Source organism: Sus scrofa, chromosome X (genome assembly GCF_054392235.1).
Source record: "Sus scrofa isolate SSC_HxYL_T2T_F1_AM1 chromosome X, Sscrofa_HxYL_maternal_Yorkshire_Landrace_v2.0, whole genome shotgun sequence".
In the NCBI taxonomy this organism is placed as follows: domain Eukaryota; kingdom Metazoa; phylum Chordata; class Mammalia; order Artiodactyla; family Suidae; genus Sus; species Sus scrofa.
Genome location: NC_139401.1, coordinates 92,790,787 through 92,814,364, shown reverse-complemented (window position 1 = coordinate 92,814,364; position 23,578 = coordinate 92,790,787). Strand labels below are relative to the sequence as shown.

The 23,578-nt window shown below is 42.7% G+C and overlaps 1 protein-coding gene across 13 annotated transcripts in view; it reads left to right on the top strand.

Annotated features, from left to right (window-relative positions):
- The window catches only part of TRMT2B (tRNA methyltransferase 2 homolog B), a 104,259-nt gene that overhangs the window by 5,589 nt on the left and 75,092 nt on the right, over nucleotides 1-23,578 (top strand). For 5 of the 13 annotated variants that reach the window (XR_014834792.1, XR_014834794.1, XM_085006853.1 and 2 more), the window contains exons 2-11: nucleotides 752-989; nucleotides 1,687-1,741; nucleotides 3,496-3,630; nucleotides 4,428-4,527; nucleotides 6,110-6,180; nucleotides 19,109-19,255; nucleotides 20,649-20,743; nucleotides 21,211-21,425; nucleotides 21,589-21,690; nucleotides 23,445-23,564. Coding sequence is in view for 7 of the 13 variants with exons in the window: in XM_085006853.1 (XP_084862979.1) it covers nucleotides 766-989; nucleotides 1,687-1,741; nucleotides 3,496-3,630; nucleotides 4,428-4,527; nucleotides 6,110-6,180; nucleotides 19,109-19,255; nucleotides 20,649-20,743; nucleotides 21,211-21,425; nucleotides 21,589-21,690; nucleotides 23,445-23,564 (1,264 nt within the window). In the remaining 6 variants the exon portion in view is untranslated. Of the gene's footprint in view, nucleotides 1-751; nucleotides 990-1,686; nucleotides 1,742-3,495; nucleotides 3,631-4,427; nucleotides 4,528-6,109; nucleotides 6,181-18,804; nucleotides 19,017-19,091; nucleotides 19,256-20,648; nucleotides 20,744-21,210; nucleotides 21,426-21,588; nucleotides 22,301-23,444; nucleotides 23,565-23,578 lie in introns of those variants that run through there. The other 8 variants (XR_014834795.1, XR_014834796.1, XM_085006854.1 and 5 more) reach the window with 6 other exon arrangements.

Below are 23,578 nucleotides of genomic sequence, written 5' to 3'. Positions count from 1 at the left end.
GCATATTGTGTTATGTATTATCTATTGATCTTCTCAATTAGAATATAGCCGTTGTAACCCCTCTGGCATCTAGTGTAGCATAGTGCCTGGCATGTAGTAAGCACTTACTAAAGATAGATAAATATTAGTTGATGGGTTGGTTGTTGAGTGGGAGGGCAGAAGATGGAGAGGGACTGGCCATAGAAGTGTATCCAGAGAGTTGAACTCTTTCCTGGAGGACTAGAACTATCTTTTCCTTATCTTTTTTAAAAACAATTATTTATTTATGTGTTTGCTTGTTTATTTATTTATTTTTGCTTTTTAGGGCCACACCCACGGCATATGGAAGTTCCCAGGCTAGGGATCAAATTGGAGCTACACCTGTCAGCCTACACTACAGCTCACAGCAACGCCAGATCCAAGCCACGTCTGCGACCTACACTGCAGCTCACAGCAACGCTGGATCCCCGACCCACTGAGCGATGCTGGGGATCAAAACCACATCCCCATAGATACTAGTTGGATTCGTTTCTGCTGCACCACAATGGAAACTCCTCTTTTCTTCATCTTTTGGGAGCCTAAGCCAGTGCGTATGGTGTGCAATAAATTCAGTTCTTCCAAGTGTTGACTCTGTTCCAGGCACTGTACTCATTGCTGGGTTTCTCTAAGGTTTGTAAATGAATGAAGGGCTTTGGCGGTTGTGCCTCTGTTTCCCAGCTTCTGTTTGCCCACCTTTCAGGCAGGTGAATTTTAGTGTTTCTGTGATTGGCAGGTGTTAAGGTCCTGATGCACAGCCTGAGATGCTTCCTCTCCAGGGTGGGTCCCTTCTCCAAACCGGGACTGTTCCCCTGGTGTGCCACAAAGTCTCCAGCTTGGTCACAGCTATTTCTGGGCTCAGCGTGTAAGGGAAACTTCACCCATGTGGTAGCCAAGAAGCATCAAAGAGGACAACAGAAAAGTCAGAAGAAACCAAGACATTGTGGGCCACTAGATGGTTCCTGGCAGGAAAGGTAAGGCCCTGGTTGATATCCCTTCCTCTTAACAAGTCTGAATCTCCAGGCCTGTTGAAGTTCTGTATTCCTGACAAACAGTGTGGCATTTCAGAGATTCATGGAAGCAGCTCAGGTAGGATACCCAGGGCAAACCTCAGACATCTAAGGGATGTTGGTGGAAATGCTTTTGGACTGCAGAAAATTTTCTCCTTGCTGTTATGTGTGTTACTGTCAGAAAGGGCCTATTAAATGGGGACCATATCTCTAAAAAGGTCCAGGGCAGGTATGCTGAAAAGCAGGGAGTCAGAGGTTAGATGGATTAGAAATGAAGAGTCCCATTGCAGCCATTCAAACACAAATATACCTCATTTTATGCAACAAATGTATTTTCTAAATTAAATTATACTTTAAAAGCATTAGGGAGGTGAGCTATTTAAAGGAACCCAACAGTGAAGCCTTTTTGTAATAAGATTAATTACCTTCTGATAAATCTGGGTTTTTCTTATATTAGGTTTGCCCATCTGTTCTGCTTTGTTAAGTAGATAGCACCAAAATGGGCTCTTCTCCCAGACTCTGTTTCCCCAGGGGGCATGAGAGTTAGGTCTTCTGAATAAGTAAAATGCCAGAGAAAATGGTGGCAGGAAGTATTTATGCATAGTAGGTGTGCAGTACATGTTTACATAATGAATGAAGTACCTGGATTATTTCATTCAAGGCTGGCTGATGTTGTGACACCACTCTGGAGGCTGAGCTATGAAGAACAGCTCAAGGTAGGTATCCAGCTTAAGTTTTCACTCTCCCATTCCACCAGGTGACTGGTGCTAGACTTATAGGAAGCATTTTTTTTGGCCAATTTGAAAATTTCCTGGCCAGGGATTGAAGCCACACCACAGCAATGACCCAAGCCGATGCAGTGACGACGCCGGAGCCTTAATGCACTACAGCGCAAGAGAACTCTGTAGGAAGCTTGGCTTGACAAATCTACCCAGAGGCCCCAAAGGGTCTTTAAACTCAACATGCTAATGACTCTGAAATCTTCACTTCAGGCCAGTTATGTCTTCCAAACTCTAGAGCTGTATATCCAAATACCTGTTTCCTTTCTTCTTTGCTTTTTTTGTTCTTATGGTTATTCTTAGAGCTCTGTGTGTGTGAGTAGCAAGTGCTCTTGCTGTGTCATACATATAGCCCTACTTTCCAGCATGGTAGCCACTACCTACATGTGGCTATTTAAACTTAAATACAGTGAATTCTGCTATAATGCTTGCTTTAAAAACAAAAATTTGAGAGTTTCTGTCATGGCGCAGTGGAAACGAATCCTACTAGGAACCATGAGGTTGTGGGTTCGATCCCTGGCCTCGATCAGTGGGTTAAGTATCTGGCATTGCCATGAGCTGTGGTATAGGTCGCAGATGAGGCTCGGATCCTGCGTTGCTGTGGCTGTGGTGTAGGCCAGCAGCTGTAGCTCCGATTGGACCCCTAGCTTGGGAATCTCCATATGCTGCAGGTACAGCCCTAAAAAGTAAAAAATAAAAATAAAATAAAAATAAAAATCTGTTCCAATGGCTTGATCTATTAGGCAATAATTTGAACATAATGCAGATTTTACATTTGCTTAGGAGTGATTTTGTCTGCCAGAAACACTGGGTAAAAGAGGGGATTTGCCCCTGGCTTAACTGAGCTGCATAAGGATTCATACAGTGAACCTGCACATACACACCTCAGACATCTCCCAGCTCCCTCAGTTCATTAAGTGTGTTATGAGTCGCACCCATTTACCTCTGCTGTGAGAACTTTCTGTCCCACCCACTTAATCCTCCTTTCACCAGCTCATGATAACTCACACGTGGATAGCCACTTCCAGGAGCAAACTTCAGGTCCTCATCAGAGTAACGTGCCATCTTTATTGTAGTATTTATACATTGTTTAACCATTTAATGTATAAAACTGGACTAGTTTTATTAGGTTCCTATCTTTTCTCTGTGTGTTAGTGATGAAATTTTGGAATGTGTGTGCCCAACTTCACTTTCCCATGAGCCCTGTGATTTCTTTTGAGTAATTTTTGCATAGTGTGATGTAGGAATGCTTGTGTCATGTGATAGAGCTGACTGTAGAAGTTAATTACAATAAAAGAAGATTAAACATTCAGTTCCTCTGTCGCCTGAGTCACAGTTCAAATGCTCAGTAGCCACATGTAGCTAGTGTCGGCTGCCATATCACATAGAACATAACACCAATGGAGAACATTTCCATTATCATTGCACGTTCTCCTGTACTGCACGAAACATATAGCTGGAATATTCAGTCTGAAAGGTCAGATAAAATGATGAGCTTACACAAGAGCCCCACTTGACCTTTTCCTGATACCTCATTAGGCCTATTGCTATTCTCTTATTCCGAGTTCCTTATCTGCTGAGACCATGACCCATGAATCCGTAGGACAGCCTTCTCTTATCCTCTCTGTTTTCTATTCTTTAAGATAACAACTGCAGAGGTCTTTTGTTTCATTGCTTATATTCTTTTGCAGGTGAAATTTGAAGCTCAGAAGAAAATTTTACAGAGATTGGAATCTTACCTTCAAATGCTCAATGGAGTCAGTGTGACAACAGCTGCACCTAGATCTGAGGGGCTGTGTTGCTGTCTCCATCCTATTATACCTTCTGTAAGCTCCCACTTCCCTATCCTTTTATCTACTAAGTCCCCTGAATAGCTAATAATACTAGCCAATACTTACCAGTGGGCGCTTGCTGGGGACCAGACCCTGTGCTGAGTGAGTAAAAGGCATTATTGTCTTGTTTACTGTTTACAGTCACACTGAAGGAGAGACACTATCAGTTTACAGATGAATACTTGGGGCTCACAGAGATTAAGTCCCAAGGACACACATCTAGCAAGTGCCAGAGCTGAGGCTTATACTCAGGTCAATCTGATACAAAGCCCACTTTCTCAACCAGTATACTACTACCTCCTTAGAATGATTCCAAACTTTGAAAACCTTCTAATGAGGCCACAGAGAGATAGAATTTAATTTGTGGCAGAGACTGGCGAACCATGACCCTGAGGACATATATGTTTTGCTGCTTGACTTTGTAAATAAAGTTTTATCAGAACACAGCTGAGCTCACTTGTTTGTGGATTGTCTACAGATATTTTTGGACTACCATGGCAGAGTTGGATAGGACAGGGACCATATGGCCTGCAAAACCTAAAATAATTTATTTTCTGGTCGCGTACTGAAAAAGTTTTCAAACTCCTTCTCTATGGCATGATTGTAACTCCTTTCTTCTATGGAGTGTCTACAGAATGCTTTGATCTTCTCAGCCATGGACTTTCACATATGCCATACCTTCCAAGCATCATTCGTTGTCATCCAGAGAACATTCTTTCATTCCTTGTATTGTTGTCCTCTGTGGTTTTATTTGACTTATTGTCCCTTTCCTGCCCTTTTGCCTTCTCCAGCCTGTCATTGATGGCTACCGAAATAAGTCCACCTTCTCTGTGAACCGAGGTCCAGATGGCAATCCAAAGACCGTGGGGTACTACCTGGGAACTTGGAGAGGTCAGTTGAAGGCCGTGACTAGTAGAAATAACAAACCAAAGACTGAGAGGAAAGGGGAGGCTGTAGAGAACAGTGTCATTGGGAGGGGAAAGGCTTTAAAGGAGAAGGTTGAATTGGAAGTCTTTGATGCACAACACGATCACGAGGTTAATTTGGGATACTTTTTGGTGGGTACTCATTGTAATTTAGTGCTAGGAATCAATCCCCTTCCTTGCCATCCCCCCACACTTTCTTCCTCCAAAAGCCATAGGCCTGGGGAGTTCCCATCCTGGTTCAGCAGAAATGAATCTGACTAGGATCCATGAGAACGCATGTTTCATCCCTGGCCTCACTCAGTGGGTTAAGGATCCAGCATTGCTGTGAGCTGTGGTGTAGACTGCAGACACAGCTTGGATCCCGGGTTGCTGTGGCTGTGGCATAAGCTGGCGGCTACAGCTCCCATTTGGCCCCTAGCCTGTGAACTTCCATGTGCCATGAGTGTGGCCCTAAAAAGACAAAAACAAACAAACAAAAATGCCTGGTAAGCACTTCATAAATTTTTTTTCTTTTCTACTTTAAATTTTTTTTTTTTTTTTTTTTTTTTTGCTTTTTAGGGCTGTACCTGCAACATATGGAAGTTCCTGTGCCATTCATTGAATTGGAGCTGTACCTGAGGACTACACCACAGCTACAGCAATGCCAGATTTGAGCCGCATTTGTGACCTATGCCACAACTTGCAGCAACACTGGATTCTTAACCCCCTGAGCGAGTCCAGGGATCGAACCTGCACCCTCACAGAGACAATGTCAGGTTCTTAACCCACTGAGCCACAACAGGAACTCCCAACACTTCATAAATGTTAATGCTGGTGATGCTATTTTCTCATTATCATCGTCATCATCATTTTATGTACTTTCTGTGATGGGAGCAGGTCTCCTGCTTATTCAAGAGACGCCCTTTCTATTTCACATCCCCATAACCCTGAAAACTAGAGCTTTCTCTGATAAATCCACTTTAAAGTAATTGGTAGGGCAGGTGAGTGCTGGTGAGGGAAATCACGATTGCATATTTCTGAGACTTAATTCCACTATCCATTCCCAGATTCCATTCCTGAACTTTCCATTTGCCCATTTCCAATAAATCCACTTGAAACACCATCATTTTATATTAGTCACACTGTTTAATATCCATATGCCTTAAACTACAGTTCATTAGGGCAGACACTTGGCTTCCTTTTTTTCCCCTGTGTGCTGAGTTAAATGAGTATATGACGTCAGTGTTCTGCTGTTCACTAACAGAAAAACAAAACCCATTACATTTTATTTCCCTCTTAAACTGAACAGAAAGCAGATATTCTCCTATTGTGCATTTGTGGCATGAGAGGAAATATTGTGGACTAGCTCCTTTAAGAATATGCCTTTTAATGGCCAGACCAGGAAACAGTTTTTCTCTGAAAAATGGCCTTGATCTTGAATTAGGCACTTTACTTCTTCATATCTGCATATGCCTCTTTGGAAGAGGGATTTGGCTTGCCAGGCATTTTCTTCTAAATAATCTCTTAGGAAGAAAACCATGCAAATCAAATTCTTTTTCTTTCCACAGACAGGAACATTGTCTGTGTACAGTCTAACCATCTGAAAAATATCCCCGAGAAACACAATCAAGTGGCACAGGTAATAAGGAACAAAGGCTGGGTGAAGATGACCCCGGGCATTGCATTCTGTAGCTTTTTCTCTGACATTTTAATAATAGAGCCCTTTCTAGTGCTGGAGGGGAGGAGGGGTTCGGTTCTGAAAGAGTACCTCTTAACGGTGGAGAGAACACTGCTAGTGTTTCATTTTGGAGAGAGTGGAGGGGAGGCGAGAGAACTGCATCCATTATTGCAAATGTCAAGCATCCAAGGAATTTAATAGGAAGGAAATTTAGGACAGTGAGGTATTAAAGAGGGGAATATAGCAAGTGGCAGGTGTCTGAAATATCTGGAAAGCTAGTGTTTTCAGCAGAATAGAGTTGAAAAATATGAGAGATGTAGGAGTGGGGGTGAGACATCTGCATCCTGAGGTTGGCCTCTGAGATGTTTTTATACCCATCCTTCTATTTCACGCCCTTACTATTTCTTGAGTACTTGCTATGTGCCTATTAAGTCCTCATACTGTGCTAGGTGCAGGGGATCCAGTGGCAACTCAAACAAACATGGTGCCTTCCTTCATGGAACTTAAAAAAAAGTCAATGGAGTTCCTGTCATGGCTCAGCAGAAATGAGTCTGACTAGCATCCATGAGGACGCAGGTTCAATCCCTGGCCTTGCTCAGTGGGTTAGGGATCCACTGTTGCCATGAGCTGTGGTGTAAGTTGCAGAAGCAGCTTGGATCCTGAGTTGGCTGTGGCTGTGGTGTAGGCTGGCAGCTGTAGCTCTAATTCGACCCCTAACCTCGGAACTCCCATATGCCGTGGGTGTAGCCCTTAAAAAAAAAGGCAGAAAAAAAGTGAAAAGCCTTGCTTTTGAGGGCTAAACAAGACTCCCAACTGACATACTTATTCCTTGTGTGTACATACCAGCACCTATCCACCTAATGACACTTGGGTGGTGCCTTCTGATAGGACACATCTTTTTTTAAAATTTTTTCTTTCTTTTTTGGCCACCCATGGCACATGGAGTTCTCGGGCTAGGGATCAGATCCCAGCTGCAGCTGTGACCAACTGCAGTAATGCCAGATCCTTTAATGCTTTGTCCCAGGCTGGGGATTGAACCTGTTTCCTGGCACTGCAGAGGTGCTGCTGATCCTGTTATACCACAGTGGGAACTCCCTGATAGGACCCATCTTGACCTCCAGGATTTCCTGACTAGGACACAGCTCCCATTATAGGATTATTGTCCAGAAATCTTCCTACATGACCCTTATCAACTTTTTCTCCCATTGTCTTCAATGACTGTTCTAAACTCTTACCTCTCCTCAAATTTCCTCTCCCATCACGTTTACCCTTGCTCTTGACAGATGCCTAGTTCTTCACTAGAAAATTAAGACCATCAGATGAGAAGTTCCTCTTAGCTGCTTGCCCTACCAATTGTGCTGAAATCTTAGCCCTCCTTCCCTCCTATCTCACTAAAATGCTGTCAGTCCAAGGTTATTCTTCTTCTTTAAAACACCCTCTTGGATTTATCTCCTCCCTCCCCAAGATCATAGCTCCTTCATTTCATTCCCTCTTTTTCCTGTTTCTTCACCTCTTTTCCCCCACCTCTGTTGGCTCTTTTCTTTCAGTTCATAAACATATTAAGTATCTCCCATTTTACAAAAAAATCTGATGGTTTTTGCTTCTGTCCCCCCAAACTCCCTAGAAATTGATCTTGCCAAAATCATCAGTGACCTCCATTTTGCCAAATTCAATGGAAACTTTCTGCCCCAACTTACTCAACTTTTTTCTGCCTTTAGCACCACTTATTTTTTTAAAAGTATAGTTGACTTATAATGTTGTGCCAATTTCTGCTGTACATATATATATATATATATATACATTCTTATATTACCTTCCATCATGTTCTATCCCAAGAGATTGGATATAGTTCCCTGAGCTATACAATAGGATGGCTTATCCATTCTAAATGTAATAGTTTGCATCTATTAACCGCAGACTCCCAATACATCCCACTCCTTCTCTCTCCCCCTTGGCAACCACAAGTCTGTTCTCCAAGTCCATGATTTTCTTTTCTGTGGAAAGTTTCATTTGTGCCATATATTATATTCCAGATATAAGTGATGTCATATAGTATTTGTCTTTCTCTTTCTGACTTAAGAATCTCTAGCTGCATCTGGCCCATTTTGTTTTAGCTTTACTCTCACCCACTTACCACCAACTCCTTTGGATTTGTTGGAGGCAAATTCCAGGCATTTTGTCATATGAAATGTAAATACCTCTGTTTGAATTTTAAAAGAAAGCATTATTATTATTATTGTTGTTAGCCGTACCTGTGGCATAGGGAAGTTCTTGGGCCAGGGATTGGATCTGAGCCACAGCTGCAACCTGCAACATTGGATCTTTTAACCCATTGCACCGGACTAGGGACTGAACCAGTGCCTCTGCAGAGACCCAAGCTGCTACAGAGACAATGCCAGATCCTTTACCTGCTGGTGCCTTCTTCTATCCTACTCTTTAGGTGTAATTTCAGAACAACAGTAGTAATGTTATTACTAACAAATGGTTACTGAAAAAGAGCTCAGGATTTCTGTCCAGTTCTTTTTGTCAAATTATTGTGGCTCCAGGATTTCCCAGTGTGGCACAGTAGGTTAAGAGGCTGACTGCAGGAGTTCCCGTCATGGCTCAATGGTTAACGAACCCGACTAGTATCCATGAGGACTCGGGTTCAATCCCTGGCCTCACTCAGTGGGTTAAGGATCTGGCGTTGCCATAAGCTGTGGTGTGGGTTGTAGATGTGGCTTGGATCTGGTATTGTTGTGGCTGTGGCATAGGCCAGTGGCTCTAGCTCCAATTCTACCCCTAGACTGGGAAGGAACCTCCATATGCTGTGGGTGCAGCCCTAAAAAGACCAAAAAAAAAAAAAAAAAAAAGAAGAATCTGATTGCAGCAGCTTGGGTCTCTGCAAAGGTGTGAATTAAAGGATCCAGTGTTGCTTCAGCTGCAGTGTGGATCACGGCTATGGCTCAGATTCAGTTCTTGGCCTGGGAATTTCCAAATGCCATGGGTGCAGCCATAAAAATTTTTTTTTTTTGTGACTCTGAAGGAATTCATCTCATTGTAGTTACATCAGCAACTTGACACTTGATACATAGATTCTTTTTTTTTATTCTGCTTGCTTTCAAATTTTAGGGATTGATTTTCATTTTCTCCTTTTGATTAAATTTTTGTTGGTAATTTTGTAAAATATTTACATGGTTTCAAAGTCAACTCTACAAAATAAAGGTATATCTATATATATCTATATATATCTATATAGATATATATAGATCTGGTAGTAGCCACGACATGTGGAAGTTCTGGGGCCAAGGATCGAATCCGTGCCACAGCAGTGGCAATTCTGAATCCTTAACCTGCTGAGTCACCAGGGAACTCCTAAAGATATATTTAGAGAGGTCTAGCTTTTATTTCTGTCCCCTCTACCCAGTTCCCTTCCTCCTTCTATGGATAACATTTTAATTCACTGTTTGTTTATTTAAAAAAATTTGTATCTCCCTTTTTCATAGCTAAACTGTTCTGCATCTTTTTTTCCATAAAATTATATGCTTCATATATTTCTATAAAATAATATACTTTTCTCCACATTCTCTTCTTTCATAACTGCTTAGTCCTATAGTATGATAGATGTTACAATTGTTTTCATTGGCTTATATAATTACCTCCTTTTTCTCATTGATTTACTTTTATGAATTATTACTAGTTTTTGTGTGTGTGTGAGTGCTCTAAGAGCTCTGTCAGACATTCATCAATATTCTCCATATAATCAAAAACTTGAATTTAGTTTTTTTTTCCCTGAAGACCTTTTTCCTGGAGTCTCCTTCCTAGGCTCTTGAGGCCTTCTGCTTTGCATTATTTTGGGATTTATTTTGCTGTTTTCCTTTCTTTCCCCCTGTTCCTTAGACCTTCTCTCATCCTTTTTCTGGTTTACATCCTCATTTGACTGAAGTACAACCGCTATTAGTTTCTTGAGGAAAGGTGCCTAAGAGTAAAGTTTTAGAGTCTTTGCATGTCTATAAATATCTTTGTTCTTTCCTGACATGTGACTGAGACTTTTTACAGATTTCAAAGTCTGGGTTTGGATCATTTGCCTTTAATACATTTGAAGACATGATTGTATTGTCATCTGGCCACTAATGTTGTATAAGTCTATATACTACTCTTAATTCTTATTCCTTTGTAGATAATATTACCCCTCCTTTTTTTCTCAGGAAGCTTTTAGGGAATCACTTTATCTCTGAAACTTCATGACCACGTGGCCCCTTATTCATTCACTCATTGTGGGCACTTTCTAGCCCTTGTCAATCTTAAAAACAGGAATTTCAGATATGGGAGATTTTCTTGCATTTTATCTTTTTTAACTTTTAAGTTTTATTTTTCATTTATTTATGTATTTGTTTTAATGCCACACCCATGTAATGTGGAAGTTCCCAGGGTAGGGGTCGAGTTGGAGCTGAGGCTGCAAACCTGTGCCACAGCCAGAGCAACACCAGATCCGAGCCACATCTGCAACCTATGTCGCAGCTCACAGCAACACTGGATCTTTAACCCACTGAGCAAGGCCAGGGATTGAACCCGAGTCCTCATGGATCCTAGTCTGGGTTTGTTACTGCTGAGCCACAATGGGAACTCCTATTTATTTATTTTTTATTGAAGTATAGTTGATTTATCATGTAGATTTAGATTCAGGTGTACAGCAAAGCGATTCATATACATATATATATGTATATATATTCATATATATGAAACAAGATATTGAATATAGTTCCCAGTGCTGTAAGTGATCCTTGTTTGTTTCTATTTTATATATAGTAGTGTGTATCTGCTATCCCCTTTGGTGACCAGAAGTTTCTTTTCTTTTTTTCTTTCTTTTTTTTTTTTTTTTTTTTTTTTTGCTTTTTAGGGCCACACTCACAGCATATGGAGGTTCCTAGGCTAGGGGTCTAATAGGAGCTATGGCTGCCGGCTTATGCCACAGCCACAGCAATGCAGAATCTGAGCCACATCTTTGACCTACACCACAGCTCATGGCAATGCCATATCCTTAACCCACTGAGCAAGGCCAGGGATCGAACCCGAACCTCACAGTTCCTGGTCAGATTCATTTCCACTGCACCATGATGGGAACTCCTGGAAGTATATTTTCTATGTCTGTGAGTCTATTTCTATTTTGTAAATAAGTTCATTTGTATCATTTTTTTAGATTCCATGTGTAAGTGATATCATATATTTGTCTTTCTCTGTCTGACTTACTTCATTTAGTATAATAATTTCTAGGTCCAGCCATGTTGTTGCAAATGGCATTACTTCATTATTTTTTGTGGCTGAATAATAGTCCATTGTATATATGTACCACATCTTTATTCATCTGTTGATGGACATTTAGGTTGTTTCCATGTCTTGGCTATTGTAGATAATACTATGAGTATTGAGGGGCACATATCTTTTCCTTTGATTGTTTCGTCTGGATATATGGCCAGGAGTGGGATTACAGGATCATATGGTAGTTCTACATTTAGTTTTTTTCTTTTTCTTTTTCACTGCCCCTGAGGTATATGGAAGTTCCTGGGCCAGAAATGGAACCTGAGCTGGAGTCATGACCTACGTCACAGCTACAGCAATGCCAGATCCTTAACCCACTGTGCCCAGTGGGGATTGAACTGATGCCTCTACAGAGACAAGCTGGATCATTAATCCACTGTGCCATAGCAGGAACTCCTATATTTATTTATTTGCTTTTTACTGCTGTAGGTGCTGCATGTGGAAGTTCCCAGGCTAGGGGTTGAATCCGATCTGGAGTTGCTGGCCTGCACCCACAGCCACAGCAACACCAGATCTGAGCTGCATCCACAGCGTACACCATGGCAATGCCAGATCCTTAACCCACCGAGCGAGGCCAGGGATCGAACCCACATCCTCATGGATACTAGTCAGATTCGTTTCTACTGTGCCACAACGGGAACTCCTGGAACTCCTATATTTAGTTTTGTAAAGAACCTCAATGCTATTCTCCATAGTGACTGCGCCAATTTGCATTCCCATCAACAGTGTAGGAAGGTTTCTTTTTCTCCACATTCTCTCCAGCACTTATTATTTGTAGATTTTTTTTTGTCTTTTGTTGTTGTTGTTGTTGTTGTTGTTGTTGCTATTTCTTGGGCGGCTCCCGCGGCATATGGAGGTTCCCAGGCTAGGGGTCTAATCGGAGCTGTAGCCACCAGCCTACGCCAGAGCCACAGCAACTCGGGATCCGAGCCGCGTCTGAAACCTACACCACAGCTCACGGCAACGCCGGATCATTAACCCACTGAGCAAGGGCAGGGACCGAACCCGCAACCTCATGGTTCCTAGTCGGATTCGTTAACCACTGCACCACGACGGAAACTCCTATTTGTAGATTTTTTTGATGATGGCCCCTCTGACCATTGTGATGTATTATTTCATTAATTACATCCTTCCCCTCATTTTCTCTGTTCTCTCTGTACCTTCTATTATTTGGATTTTGGACTTCATGAATTGATTCTATAATCTTGCTATTCATTCTCCTATTTTCATTCTTTTTTCTTTTTTTTTTAGGACCACACCCTGCGGCACATGGAGGTTCCCAGGTTAGTGGTCAAATCGGAGCTATAGATGCTGGCCTACACCACAGCCACAGCAATGCAGGATCTGAGCTACATCTACAATCTACCCCACAGCTCACGGCAATGCCAGATCCTTAACCCACTGATCAAGGCTGGGGATCGAACCCACAACCTCATGGTTCCTAGTCAGATTTGTTTCTGCTGTGCCATGTTGTGATCTCTTCATTTTCCTATTTTCCATTTCTTTTCTTTTTGTTCTTCTTCATTTTTTTTTCTTTTTTGTCTTTATTTAGGGCCACACCCACGGCATATGGAAGTTCCCAAGCTGGGGGTTGAATCAGAGCTGCAGCTGCCGGCCTATACCCCAGCCACAGCAACATAGGATCCTAGCCATGTCTGGAACCTACACCACAGCTCGTGGCAATGCTGTATCCTTAACCCACTGAGCAAGGCCAGTAATCCTGCCCTCGTCCTCATGGATACTAGTCAGGTTCATTACCACTGAGCCACAGTAGACTCCCCTTTTTGCTCTTCTTTTTGTGAAAGTTTCTTGAAAGTTTTTTCTTTCTTGTTCTCTGATTGTTCTTTTGCATAGCATCTTTAGTTAGTAATATTATATATATATATATATATATATATATATATATATCTTTTGCTTTTTTGCTGTTCTTTGAGTTCTCTCCTTCCTTCAAGAATTTTTTTCCTGTTTGTTTTGGGTATTGTCTTTCGCAATGGAGGCTTTAATCAAATAGTTAATGGTACTTGCTTAACTCTTCACATTGAAGAATGAGGTCTTCAGGAGTTCCCATCACAGTGCAGTGGAAATGAATCTGACTAGGAACCATGAGGATGCGGGTTCAATCCCTGGCCTCGCTCAGTGGGTTAAGGATCCAGCGTTGCCATGAGCTGTGATGTAGGTCGCAGATGTGGCTTGGATCTCGCATTGCTGTGGCTGTGGTGTAGGCCAGCAGTACAGCTCTGATTGGACCCCTAGCCTGGGAACCTCCATATGCTGAGGGTGAGGCCCTAAGAAGCAAAAAAAAAAAAAAAAAAAAAAAAAATGAGGTCTTTAAAAATTATTGATTCTGGGCTTTATCACTGGCAATTGTGGGTGGGAACCATGTTTCTGTCTTACAAGATCATTAATCTGAGACCATTCAGTTTCTTAAGAGAATTTACACTGAATCCTCCTATTTTCACCCTTCTACCACCTGCCTCATATTTCCAAATTCAGAGCTTTGTGTGTTCATTTTCTCCTGAGGAAAAAAAAAATCCTGTTTCCTGCTAGAGAAGGATAGAAATTTTTGATAGAATGAAGTTCTTTACTAGTCAGTTATATTCTGACTTCTCAACAAAATCCTGATTTTAGCCCTGTGCCTTATCTCTGCCTCCTGCAGTGCCTTACACTTCAAGTTTGAACCTTTCCAGGCTTGTGTGGAGCAGATAAGCCTTACCTCATCAGATCCCCCATTGTAGGGAATCCAGATGCAGCTTTCTTCATCTTGCTAAGTCAGTTGCCACTCCTGTCTACCTTCTATCATTTTTTTTTTTTTGCTTTTTATGGCCACACCTGTGGCTTATGAAAGTTCCCAGGCTAGGAGTCAAATCAGAGCTATAGCTGCCAGCCTATGCCACAGCAACAGTAACGCCAGATCTGAGCCGAGTCTGTGACCCTGTGACCTACACCACAGCTCACGGCAAAGCCGGATCCTTAACCTACTGAGCAAGGCTAGGGATCAAACCTGCATCCTCATGGATACTGGTTGGATTCGTTTCCACTGTGCCATAGCAGGAACCCCCACCTTCTGTCTTTTAAGACTTTATTTGTTTGCTCTTGTTATCTTCTCTCCTATTATCTCTGTTCTTTCCTTTCCTTTCTTTCATTCATGCCAGCCACTATTCTAGGTGCTTAGGATACAATAGTGAAGAAAATATCCCTTTCCTTGTGGAACTTACATTTTAGTGGGAGGGGGTGGGGGAGACAGATTTAAAAAAAAACATAATAAAGTAAATGATATAATATGTTAGAAGGTGATAAGTGTAGCTCTGATCTGAATGTTTGTGTCCCTCCAAATTTCCTGTGTTGAAGTCCTAACCCTGAGGTATTAGTATTAGGAGGTTGGGGCCATTGGGAGGTGATTAGGTCCTGAGGGTGGAGCCCTCCTGATTAGGATTACTGCCGTTATAAAAGAGGCCCCGGAGAACTAGCTTGTCCTTTCTGCCATGTGAGGTTATAGTGGAAAGACAGCTGTCAGTGAGGAAGCTGTCATCAGACACAATCTGCTGGTATCTTACCTTGGATTTCCCAGTCAGAACTGTGAGACATAAATATCTGTTGTTTATAAGTCACTGTTTATGGTATTTTTATTTTTGCAGCCCAAACAGACTAAGACAAATGCCACGGGATAAATACAGCAGGATTTGGATCCCGCATTACTGTTGCTGTGGTGTAGGCCGGCAGCTATAGCTCCAACTCAACCCCTAGCCTGGGAACCTCCATGTGCCGAGGGTACAGCCATAAAAAGACAAAAAAAAAAATTAAATGGGGTCCAGGTAGTTTTCATTGAGAAGGTGACATTTGAATAAAGCAGTAGTTGTCAACTGGGAGTAGTTTTACAGGGGGCATTTAGCAATGTTTGCAGACATTTTTAGTTGTCACCACTGGGGGATATTTGCACGGTGCTACTGGTATCTACTAAGTAGAGGCCAAGGATGCTGTTAAACACCCTGCACAGGACAACTTCCCATAACAAAGAATTGATGATACTGCCAAGGCTGAAAAACCTTGGAATTAAGACTTAAAGGAATGAGGGTGTCAGCCATGTGGAGGTCTGAGGGAAGAGCATTCGAGGCAAGGAAAACAGCCATAGCAAAGGCCCTAAGATAGGAGTGTGGCAGGCTTTCCGGAGGAACTGAAAGTAGGCCCAGAAGGTAGTGGGAGATAAGGTAAGATGGTTCTTGAGGGCCAGATCATGTAGTGCCTCAGAAGTTATGATGGGACTTTGGCTTTTATTCTGAGCTATTGGAAGTTCTAATTGGGGGGATGGATTTCATGATATGATTTAGGTTTTAAACAGGATCACTGGCTATTATATTGTATATGGATTGTTGTGGGGAAAGGTAGAAGCAGAGATAGACCAGTTAGGAGGTTCTTGTGGTAATCCAGGTGAGAGATGATATAGTCCAGTGGTAGGGGCAGTGGAGTGGATAATATCTTGAAGATAGAACAACAAGATTTCTTGATGGATTGAACGAAAGGTATAAGAAAAAGAGAGGAGTAAAAACTGAAGTTTTTGAGAGGAGAAAGTAGAACAATGGCATTATCATCAACTAAAATGAAAAAGACTGGTAGAGCAGATTTGAAGGGTGGAGGTTAGTAGTTCAGTTTTGCACATGTTGCATTTGACATACCTATTAGGCATCTGCGTGGATATGTTAAATAAGATATGTTAGGATGAGGTTCAAGAATTAGAGACTTTGGAGTTGTTGACATGTAGATGTTATTTTAAAATCATGAGATTGGAAGAAATGACCAAGTGAGCGAGAGTAGAGAAGAAAGAGAAGAGGAACAGAGACTGAGCCTGGGGGCACTCCCATTTTAAGAGGTCTGGGAGGAGCTAGTTAAGGAGACTAAGAAAGGGCAGCCAGTGAGATCAGAGGAAACCAGGAGAGTGTGGGGTCCTGGAAGAGAAGTGAAGACAATCAACCAATGAGAGGCTCATCACCTGTGCCAGTGCTGACTGAGAATTGACCATTGAACTGCATAACACAGAGGTCACTGGTGACCAATAATGGGAGCTGTTTTGGTGGAGTGGTCGGGGAACATGATTCCATTTAATGAATAGAAGGAGAGAAATGGGAGGCGGTGAATTTAGACAATTCTTTTGAGTTTTGCTGCAAAGAAGAGCAGAGAAATGGAACAGTGGCTGGTGGGGAAAGTAGGGTTAAGAAATTTCCTTTTTCTTTTTCGTCTTTATTTAGGGCTGCGCCCACAGCATATGGAGGTTCCCAGGCTAGGGGTTGAATCAGAGCTGTTGCTGCTGGTCTGCACTACAGCCACAGTAGTGTGGGATCTGAGCCATGTCTGTGACCTACACCACAGCTCACGGCAACGCCGGATCCTTAACCCGCTGAGCAAGGCCAGGGATTGAACCTATGTCCTCATGGATCCTAGTCAGATTCATTTCTGCTGAGCCACAGAAAGAACTCCGGAAGCTCCTTTTCTTTTTAAATGTCGGAGAGTGAGAGCATGCTTGTATATTGATGGGAGTGATCCAGTAGTGGGGGAGGAAAATGATGCATGAGAGAGAGAAGGGAGAATTTGTCGAACAATGAGTTTAAATAAATTTGCATCTTTTTATTCCTTTATTTCATTTTAGAAAGGTTTTTTAATAGGAATATTCTGTTATTTTAACTATAGGGCCCTTTCACTCTTTTTTAAAAAATATATATATATTTTATTTTGTTTTCTCTTTTTAGGGCTACACCTGTGGCATATGAAAGTTCCCAGGCTAGGGGTTGAATCAGAGCTGCAGCTGCCAGCCTACGTCACAGTCACAGCAGTGCCATATCTGGCCACATCTTCATCCTACACTGCAGCTTTCGGCAATGCCAGACCCTTAACCCAGACCCTTACCCCACTAAGCAAGGTCAGGGATTGAACCTGTGTCCTCATGGGTACCAGTCGGGATCATTACCACTGAGCCATGACTGGAACTCTGAAAATCTGCCTATATCTTTATAGTTGGTCCTTTATACCTATGGTTTCCCTATACTTGGTTCCATATCCATGAGTTCAGCTTAATAGTATATTAGGAATTGCTACCGGGAGGAATTCACACAAATGAAGATTATCATATTCCATATTGTGTGTATAGTATTAGCATCTGTTATTGAGCACCTGTTATGTACTAGGGTAAGGATACAACGCTGACTCTTCATGGAGCATACTGTTAGGGCTACAATGGATAGGATCCCTCTATAAGGTCACTGGGCAGGGATCATGTTTCTTGTATCATACTGCATTAGTTTGCTAGGGCTGCCATAACACAGTCCCACAGACCGGATGACTTAAACAATGTAAACTGGTATTCTCATGGTTCTAGAGGCTGGAAGTTCAAGATCAGGGTGTCAGCAGGTTTCATTTCTTTGGAGGGCCTTCTTTCTCTTTGGCTTGAAGATGGCCACCTTTCTGCTGTGTCCTCATATGGCCTTTTCTGTGTGCATGTGTGCGTCTGTGATGCCTCTGTATCCAAATTTCCTTTTCTTATAAGGACAACAGTCAGATTGGAACAGGGCTCACCCTAACTGCCTCATTTTAGATTAATCACCTCTTTAAAGGCCCTATTTCCAAATACAGTCACATTCTGAGATACTAGGAGTCAAGACTTCAACATATGAATCCTAGCGGGGACACAATTCAGCCCATAACACTATCCCCCGGAACCTCAAAATTCATGTTCTCCTTACATGCAAGATACATGAGCCCTAGTTCCAACAGCCCCAAATTTTTAACCCATTTCAGCATTAACTCTTAAGTCCTTAATCTTATCTAAATGAAGTGTGGATAAGAGGTATCAGTCAGGGTATAATTCATTCTCGAATAGAATTCCTCTTTAGGAGTTCCCTTCATGGCACAGAAGAGCAGTGGAAATGAATCCAACTAGGAACTATGAGGTTGTGGGTTCGATCCCTGGCCTCATTCAGTGGGTTAAGGATCTGGCGTTGCCGTGAGCTGTGGTAGGTCGCAGATGCGGCTCAGATCTGGCATTGCTGTGGTTGTGGCATAGCTCCAATTGGACCACTAGCCTGGGAACCTCTTTTTAGGGCAGGTGTGGCCCTAAAAAGAAAAAAAAAAGAATTCCTCTTTAGCTGTGAAACTGGACAGGTTAACTGCTTCCCAAATATAATCGTGGAACAGGCATAGGATAGACATCTCCATTCCGAAAGGAACAAATTGGAAAGAATGGGGTCACGGGTCCCAAGCAAATCTGAAACTCAGCAGGACAAATTCTACTAGGTTTTTAAGGCTTGAGAATAATCCTCCTTGGGTCACTACTACCCTCAGGGCCCACTGGTATGATGGACCCACTAGGGTAGCAGTCTGGCACACTGAAACCACTGGATTAGGGTCCGCCCTAATGGCCTCATTTTAACTTACTCACCTCTTTAAAGATCTTATCTCCAAATCTGGTCATGTTCTGAGGTACTGAGGTTTCAACATATGAATTGGGGTTGGGGGTGAGTATACTTTAGCCTGTAACAGTCAGCTAGTATGAATAATCAGCTATGGAGCTTGTTTTACCTGTGTAATAGTACTGTTTTCTTCCTAGTACTATGAAATATTCCTTCGGCAGTCCCCAATGGAGCCCTGCCTTCTATTCCATGAAGGTGGGCACTGGCGTGAGCTTATAGTCCGCACCAATAGCCAAGGGCATACGATGGCTATCATCACTTTCCATCCCCAGGAATTAAGGCAGGTGAGACTCAAAGGATGATAAGGGGCAGCTGCTATACAACCCTTACTATCACTGTGCTGCACTTGGTGTTTGGACATTTCAGGGCAGGTGGCAGAGACAGTGCAGCCACAGGGTAGTAATGTGGGTTGGGAAGAGGGGTTGGGGCTATGATGAGGCGCCAGTGGCCAGGATACTCATCAAGCCAAAAGGCTGAGGCCAGGTTACCAAGTAATTATCACTTGAGTACTCCTAAGGATTTTCACAAGAACTTTGCCCATGGAAGTTCTTAGGTACTCTACTAAATCCAAAAGCCAATTCAATAGAGACTAGGATATAGTCAGAATTCCATAACCCAGATAATGCTTCTATGTTTGTAATACACTTAGAGCTTTTGAACATTCCTACATTAACGTATTCCTATATTTATGTGATCACCTCAACCAACTTGTGAAGTAGAGAGGTATTGTCACCTTCATTTCATAGCTGAGCAAATGGAGGCATAGAGGTAGCTAGAGTTTAAAGAGCTGGTAAATAGCAAAGCGAGGGTTTGAACCCAGGTCATTGATTGCTGGCCTTTTAACTCTATAGTGCCAATGTAGTTTATTGGCATTTATCCTTATGTCTAGCTAAGGGCTAGGCTCTCTTTAATGATATAAGAATTTAAAAATGTTTGGAAATCAAATAAAAGATTTCATTACCATGCTCATTCTCTTCTGTGCTCTCTCTTTCCTTTCTCCTGCAATGCGAGTTTTCTGAGGTGGTGTTTGGGTAGGTGGTTGAGATATTTGAAGTAGAGAAGTATGAAGGGAACTGAAAGGTTATTGCTTCTTTATGATGGAACAAAAGCTTAGTTTATCTCCTTGGTTACAACAAGAATAACTCACACTTTCTTTAGAGAACTATTAAAGAGGCTCGAACCAGAGAAAGTGCCGTGTCTATTGTATAGGATTTGTCAAAGCCAATAGGCAAAGCAGTGTTTCTGCTAAGATATGAAAACAGCTTTTTTTCCTGCTTTATGTTAAGTGGGGTTTTATTATTATTATTTTGGGGGCCATGTCTGCGGCATATGGAAATTCCCAGGCCAGGGGTCGAATTCAAGCTGCAGCCACCGGCCAACACCAGAACCACAGCAACACCAGATCCCAGCCACCTCCACGGCCTATACCACACTTCACAGCAATGCTGGATCCTTAACCCATGGAGCAAGGCCAGGAACTGTACCCACATTCTCATGGATATTAGTCAGGTTCATTACCGCTGAGCCACAATGGGAACTCCTTAAGTGTTATTTCAATAAGATTAAAGCAATGTGCTTTCTTGTCTGACTGCTGCAGAGCTGATTACTATAGAGCTTGAAGAGAAAATATGTCAGAGATGCATTTTTACTTGACTCCTGATTTTGTGGTCTGGGCAGGAGGAGCTCTGTGTTCAGAAGGAGACTGTAAAGGAGTTTTTCACCAAAGGGCCAGGAGCGGTCTGTGACTTGACATCACTTTACTTCCAGGAGAGGTAAACCTGGGACAGCCCAACAGCAAGCGGGAAGGTGATGGTGTGCTGTAGTCTGGCTTGCGGATTTCTGAGGCAGCATGTACCTCCATTCCCTCCTTCAGAGCTCTCAGGGCCATGCTGGGTCCTCCCTCTCCAACCAACCACTAGAGATAGATTCAATTCCAAGATGCTTGCTTTTTCTTCTTCTTTTTTTTTTTTTTTTTTTTAGGTCTATACCCACGGCATATGGAGGTTCCCAGGCTAGGGGTCTAATCGGAACTGTTGCTGCTGGCCTACACCACAGCCACAGAAACGCCAGATCTGAGCCATGTCTGTGACTTGCACCACAGCTCATGGCAATGCCATATTCTTAACCCACTAAGCAAGGCCAGGGGGAGAACTTGCAACCTCATGGTTCCTAGTTGGATTTGTTTCCGGTGCGCCATGATGGGAACTCTGAGATGCTTTCTCCTTTTGTTCTTTTCCAGTACCATGACCCGTTGTAGTCATCAGCAGTCCCCCTACCAGCTCCTGTTTGGGGAACCTCACATCTTTGAAGATCTCCTGGGCTTGAAGATCCGCATCTCTCCAGATGCCTTTTTCCAGATTAACACCGCTGGTGCAGAGATGCTGTATCGGACCGTGGGGGAGCTGAGTGGAGTGAACTCTGACACCATCCTCCTTGACATCTGCTGTGGGACTGGCAAGTGGCAGCTCAGGGCAGAATCTCTACCTACTCAGTTTATCTCCCCAACATCATCCACCCTTGTAGCCGAGGGTGGGGAGGTGTTGGGGTGGTGCAGGCAATAACCTCGTTGGTTTAATCCCCTAAAATACCCTTTTCTTATTCTCTCTTACTTCTCCAGGTGTGATTGGCCTCTCTCTGGCTCAGTATACCTCCCAGGTCCTTGGGATTGAGTTGGTGGAACAGGCAGTAGAGGATGCCAGGTGGACTGCAGCCTTCAATGGTACACTGCTCACATTCTGGGGAGAAAATGAAGAGCCACAGATTTTCCTGTGCTCTGGAGAGGGTTGTGTGGCAAAGGGCATCTACTGTATCCACAACAGTGGGGAGGAAGGGAAGGTGTCCTGGAGTGGTCAGAGTTGGGTCCTGATGCTTTTCTAAAAGAGGCCCCAGTAACTATGTTCTTTTTTGTCTTCTATCCAGAAGAGCCCGAGGGAAGAAACAAGTCTAGCTGATAGGAAAGGAACTTGGCAAAGCTTGGGCTAAAATAGAAGAGCCTTATTGACCTTAGACTCATGAGGTATCATACATAGGATAATAGGTTTCAAACTATTTTTAGCAATAGGATTTTTTCTTCGAACAAAATCTTATGCCAAGCTGCAATGTAGAAAACAGATTTTCTTGTCCCCACTACCTCACCTCCAGACAACTCCTGAGCTTCCGTGTGAAAACCTCCAATATTGCAGAAAGAACACTTATGTCTATTTATTTATTTATTGAAGTATAGTTGATTGACAATGTTGTGTTGATTTTTGCTGTGGTTCAGTTATACATATATGCTCTTTTTTTTTTTTCTTTTTACAGCCACACCTGCAGCATATGGAAGTTCCCAGGCCAGGGAATAAATCAGAGCTGCAGCTGCAGGTCTGCACCACAGCCACAACAACACCGGATATGAGCCACATCTATGACCAATGCCATAGCTTATGGCAATGCCTTAACCCACTGAGCGAGGCCAGGGATCAAACATGCATCTTCACAGACGCTATCTTGGGTTCTTAACCTGCTGACCCACAATGGGAACTCCCTCTTTTTTTATATTCTTTTCCATTATAGTTTATTATAGGATACTGAATACCCTGTGCTATATGGTAGGACCTTTTTGTTTATCCATTCTGTATGTAATAGTTTGCATCTTCTAATCTCAAATTCCCTGTCCATCCCACTCCCTCCCACCTGCCCCCGGCAACCACATCTGCTCTCCATGTCTGTTTTGTAGATAGGCTGGTATTTGTCTTTCTCTTTCTGACTTACTTCACTTAGTATGGGAATCTCTAGTTGTATCCATGTTGCTACAGATGGCATTATTTCATTCTTTTCTATGGCTGAATAGTATTCCACTGTATGTACCACATCTTTCTTTATCTATTCATATGTCAGTGGACATTTAGGTTATTTCCATGAGCAGAGCGCTTAAGTTAAAGTCAAGGTTCTTGGGAGTTCCTGCCATGGCTCAGCAATAATGAACCCAACTAGTATCCATGAGGATGTGGGTTCAATCCCTGGCCTCGCTTAGTGGGTTAAGGATCTGGCGTTGCCATCAGCTGTTGTGTAGGTCACAGACATGGCTTGGATCTGGCATTGAGGCATAGGCCAGCAGCTGCAGCTCTGATTTGACCCCTCGCCTGGGAATGTCCATGTGACACAGGTATGGTCCTAAAATCAGAAAAAAAAAAGTCAAGGTTCTCTTCTTGGTATAGGTCCTTATGTGCTGCCTGAGTTCCTAAGTTGTAAAACAACATGTATAGAGTCTCTCAAGCTGAGAAGCCTACTGAGTTATTGCAAAGGAAAACATGTTGGGAAAAAATGAAAAAGGCCCAAAAGCATTTCTTTCATTGTGAGGCATAAATATGCTAGATCCAAAGGGAAGATGGCAGAGCCCTCCCTGGTTTTTGTACATTTCTGTAAAGCTGAAGCTCCCCAACCCTAGTAGCTGGGCTTATGTTTTGAATTGTCATGTGGGCCTCTCTTCTGCAGGCATCACCAACTGTGAATTCCACACTGGTCGAGCAGAGAAGATTTTGCCACAGCTACTAAAATCAAAGGAAGATGGGCAGTTCATTGTTGCTGTGGTGAACCCAGCCCGGGCAGGACTGCGTAAGGATGAATAG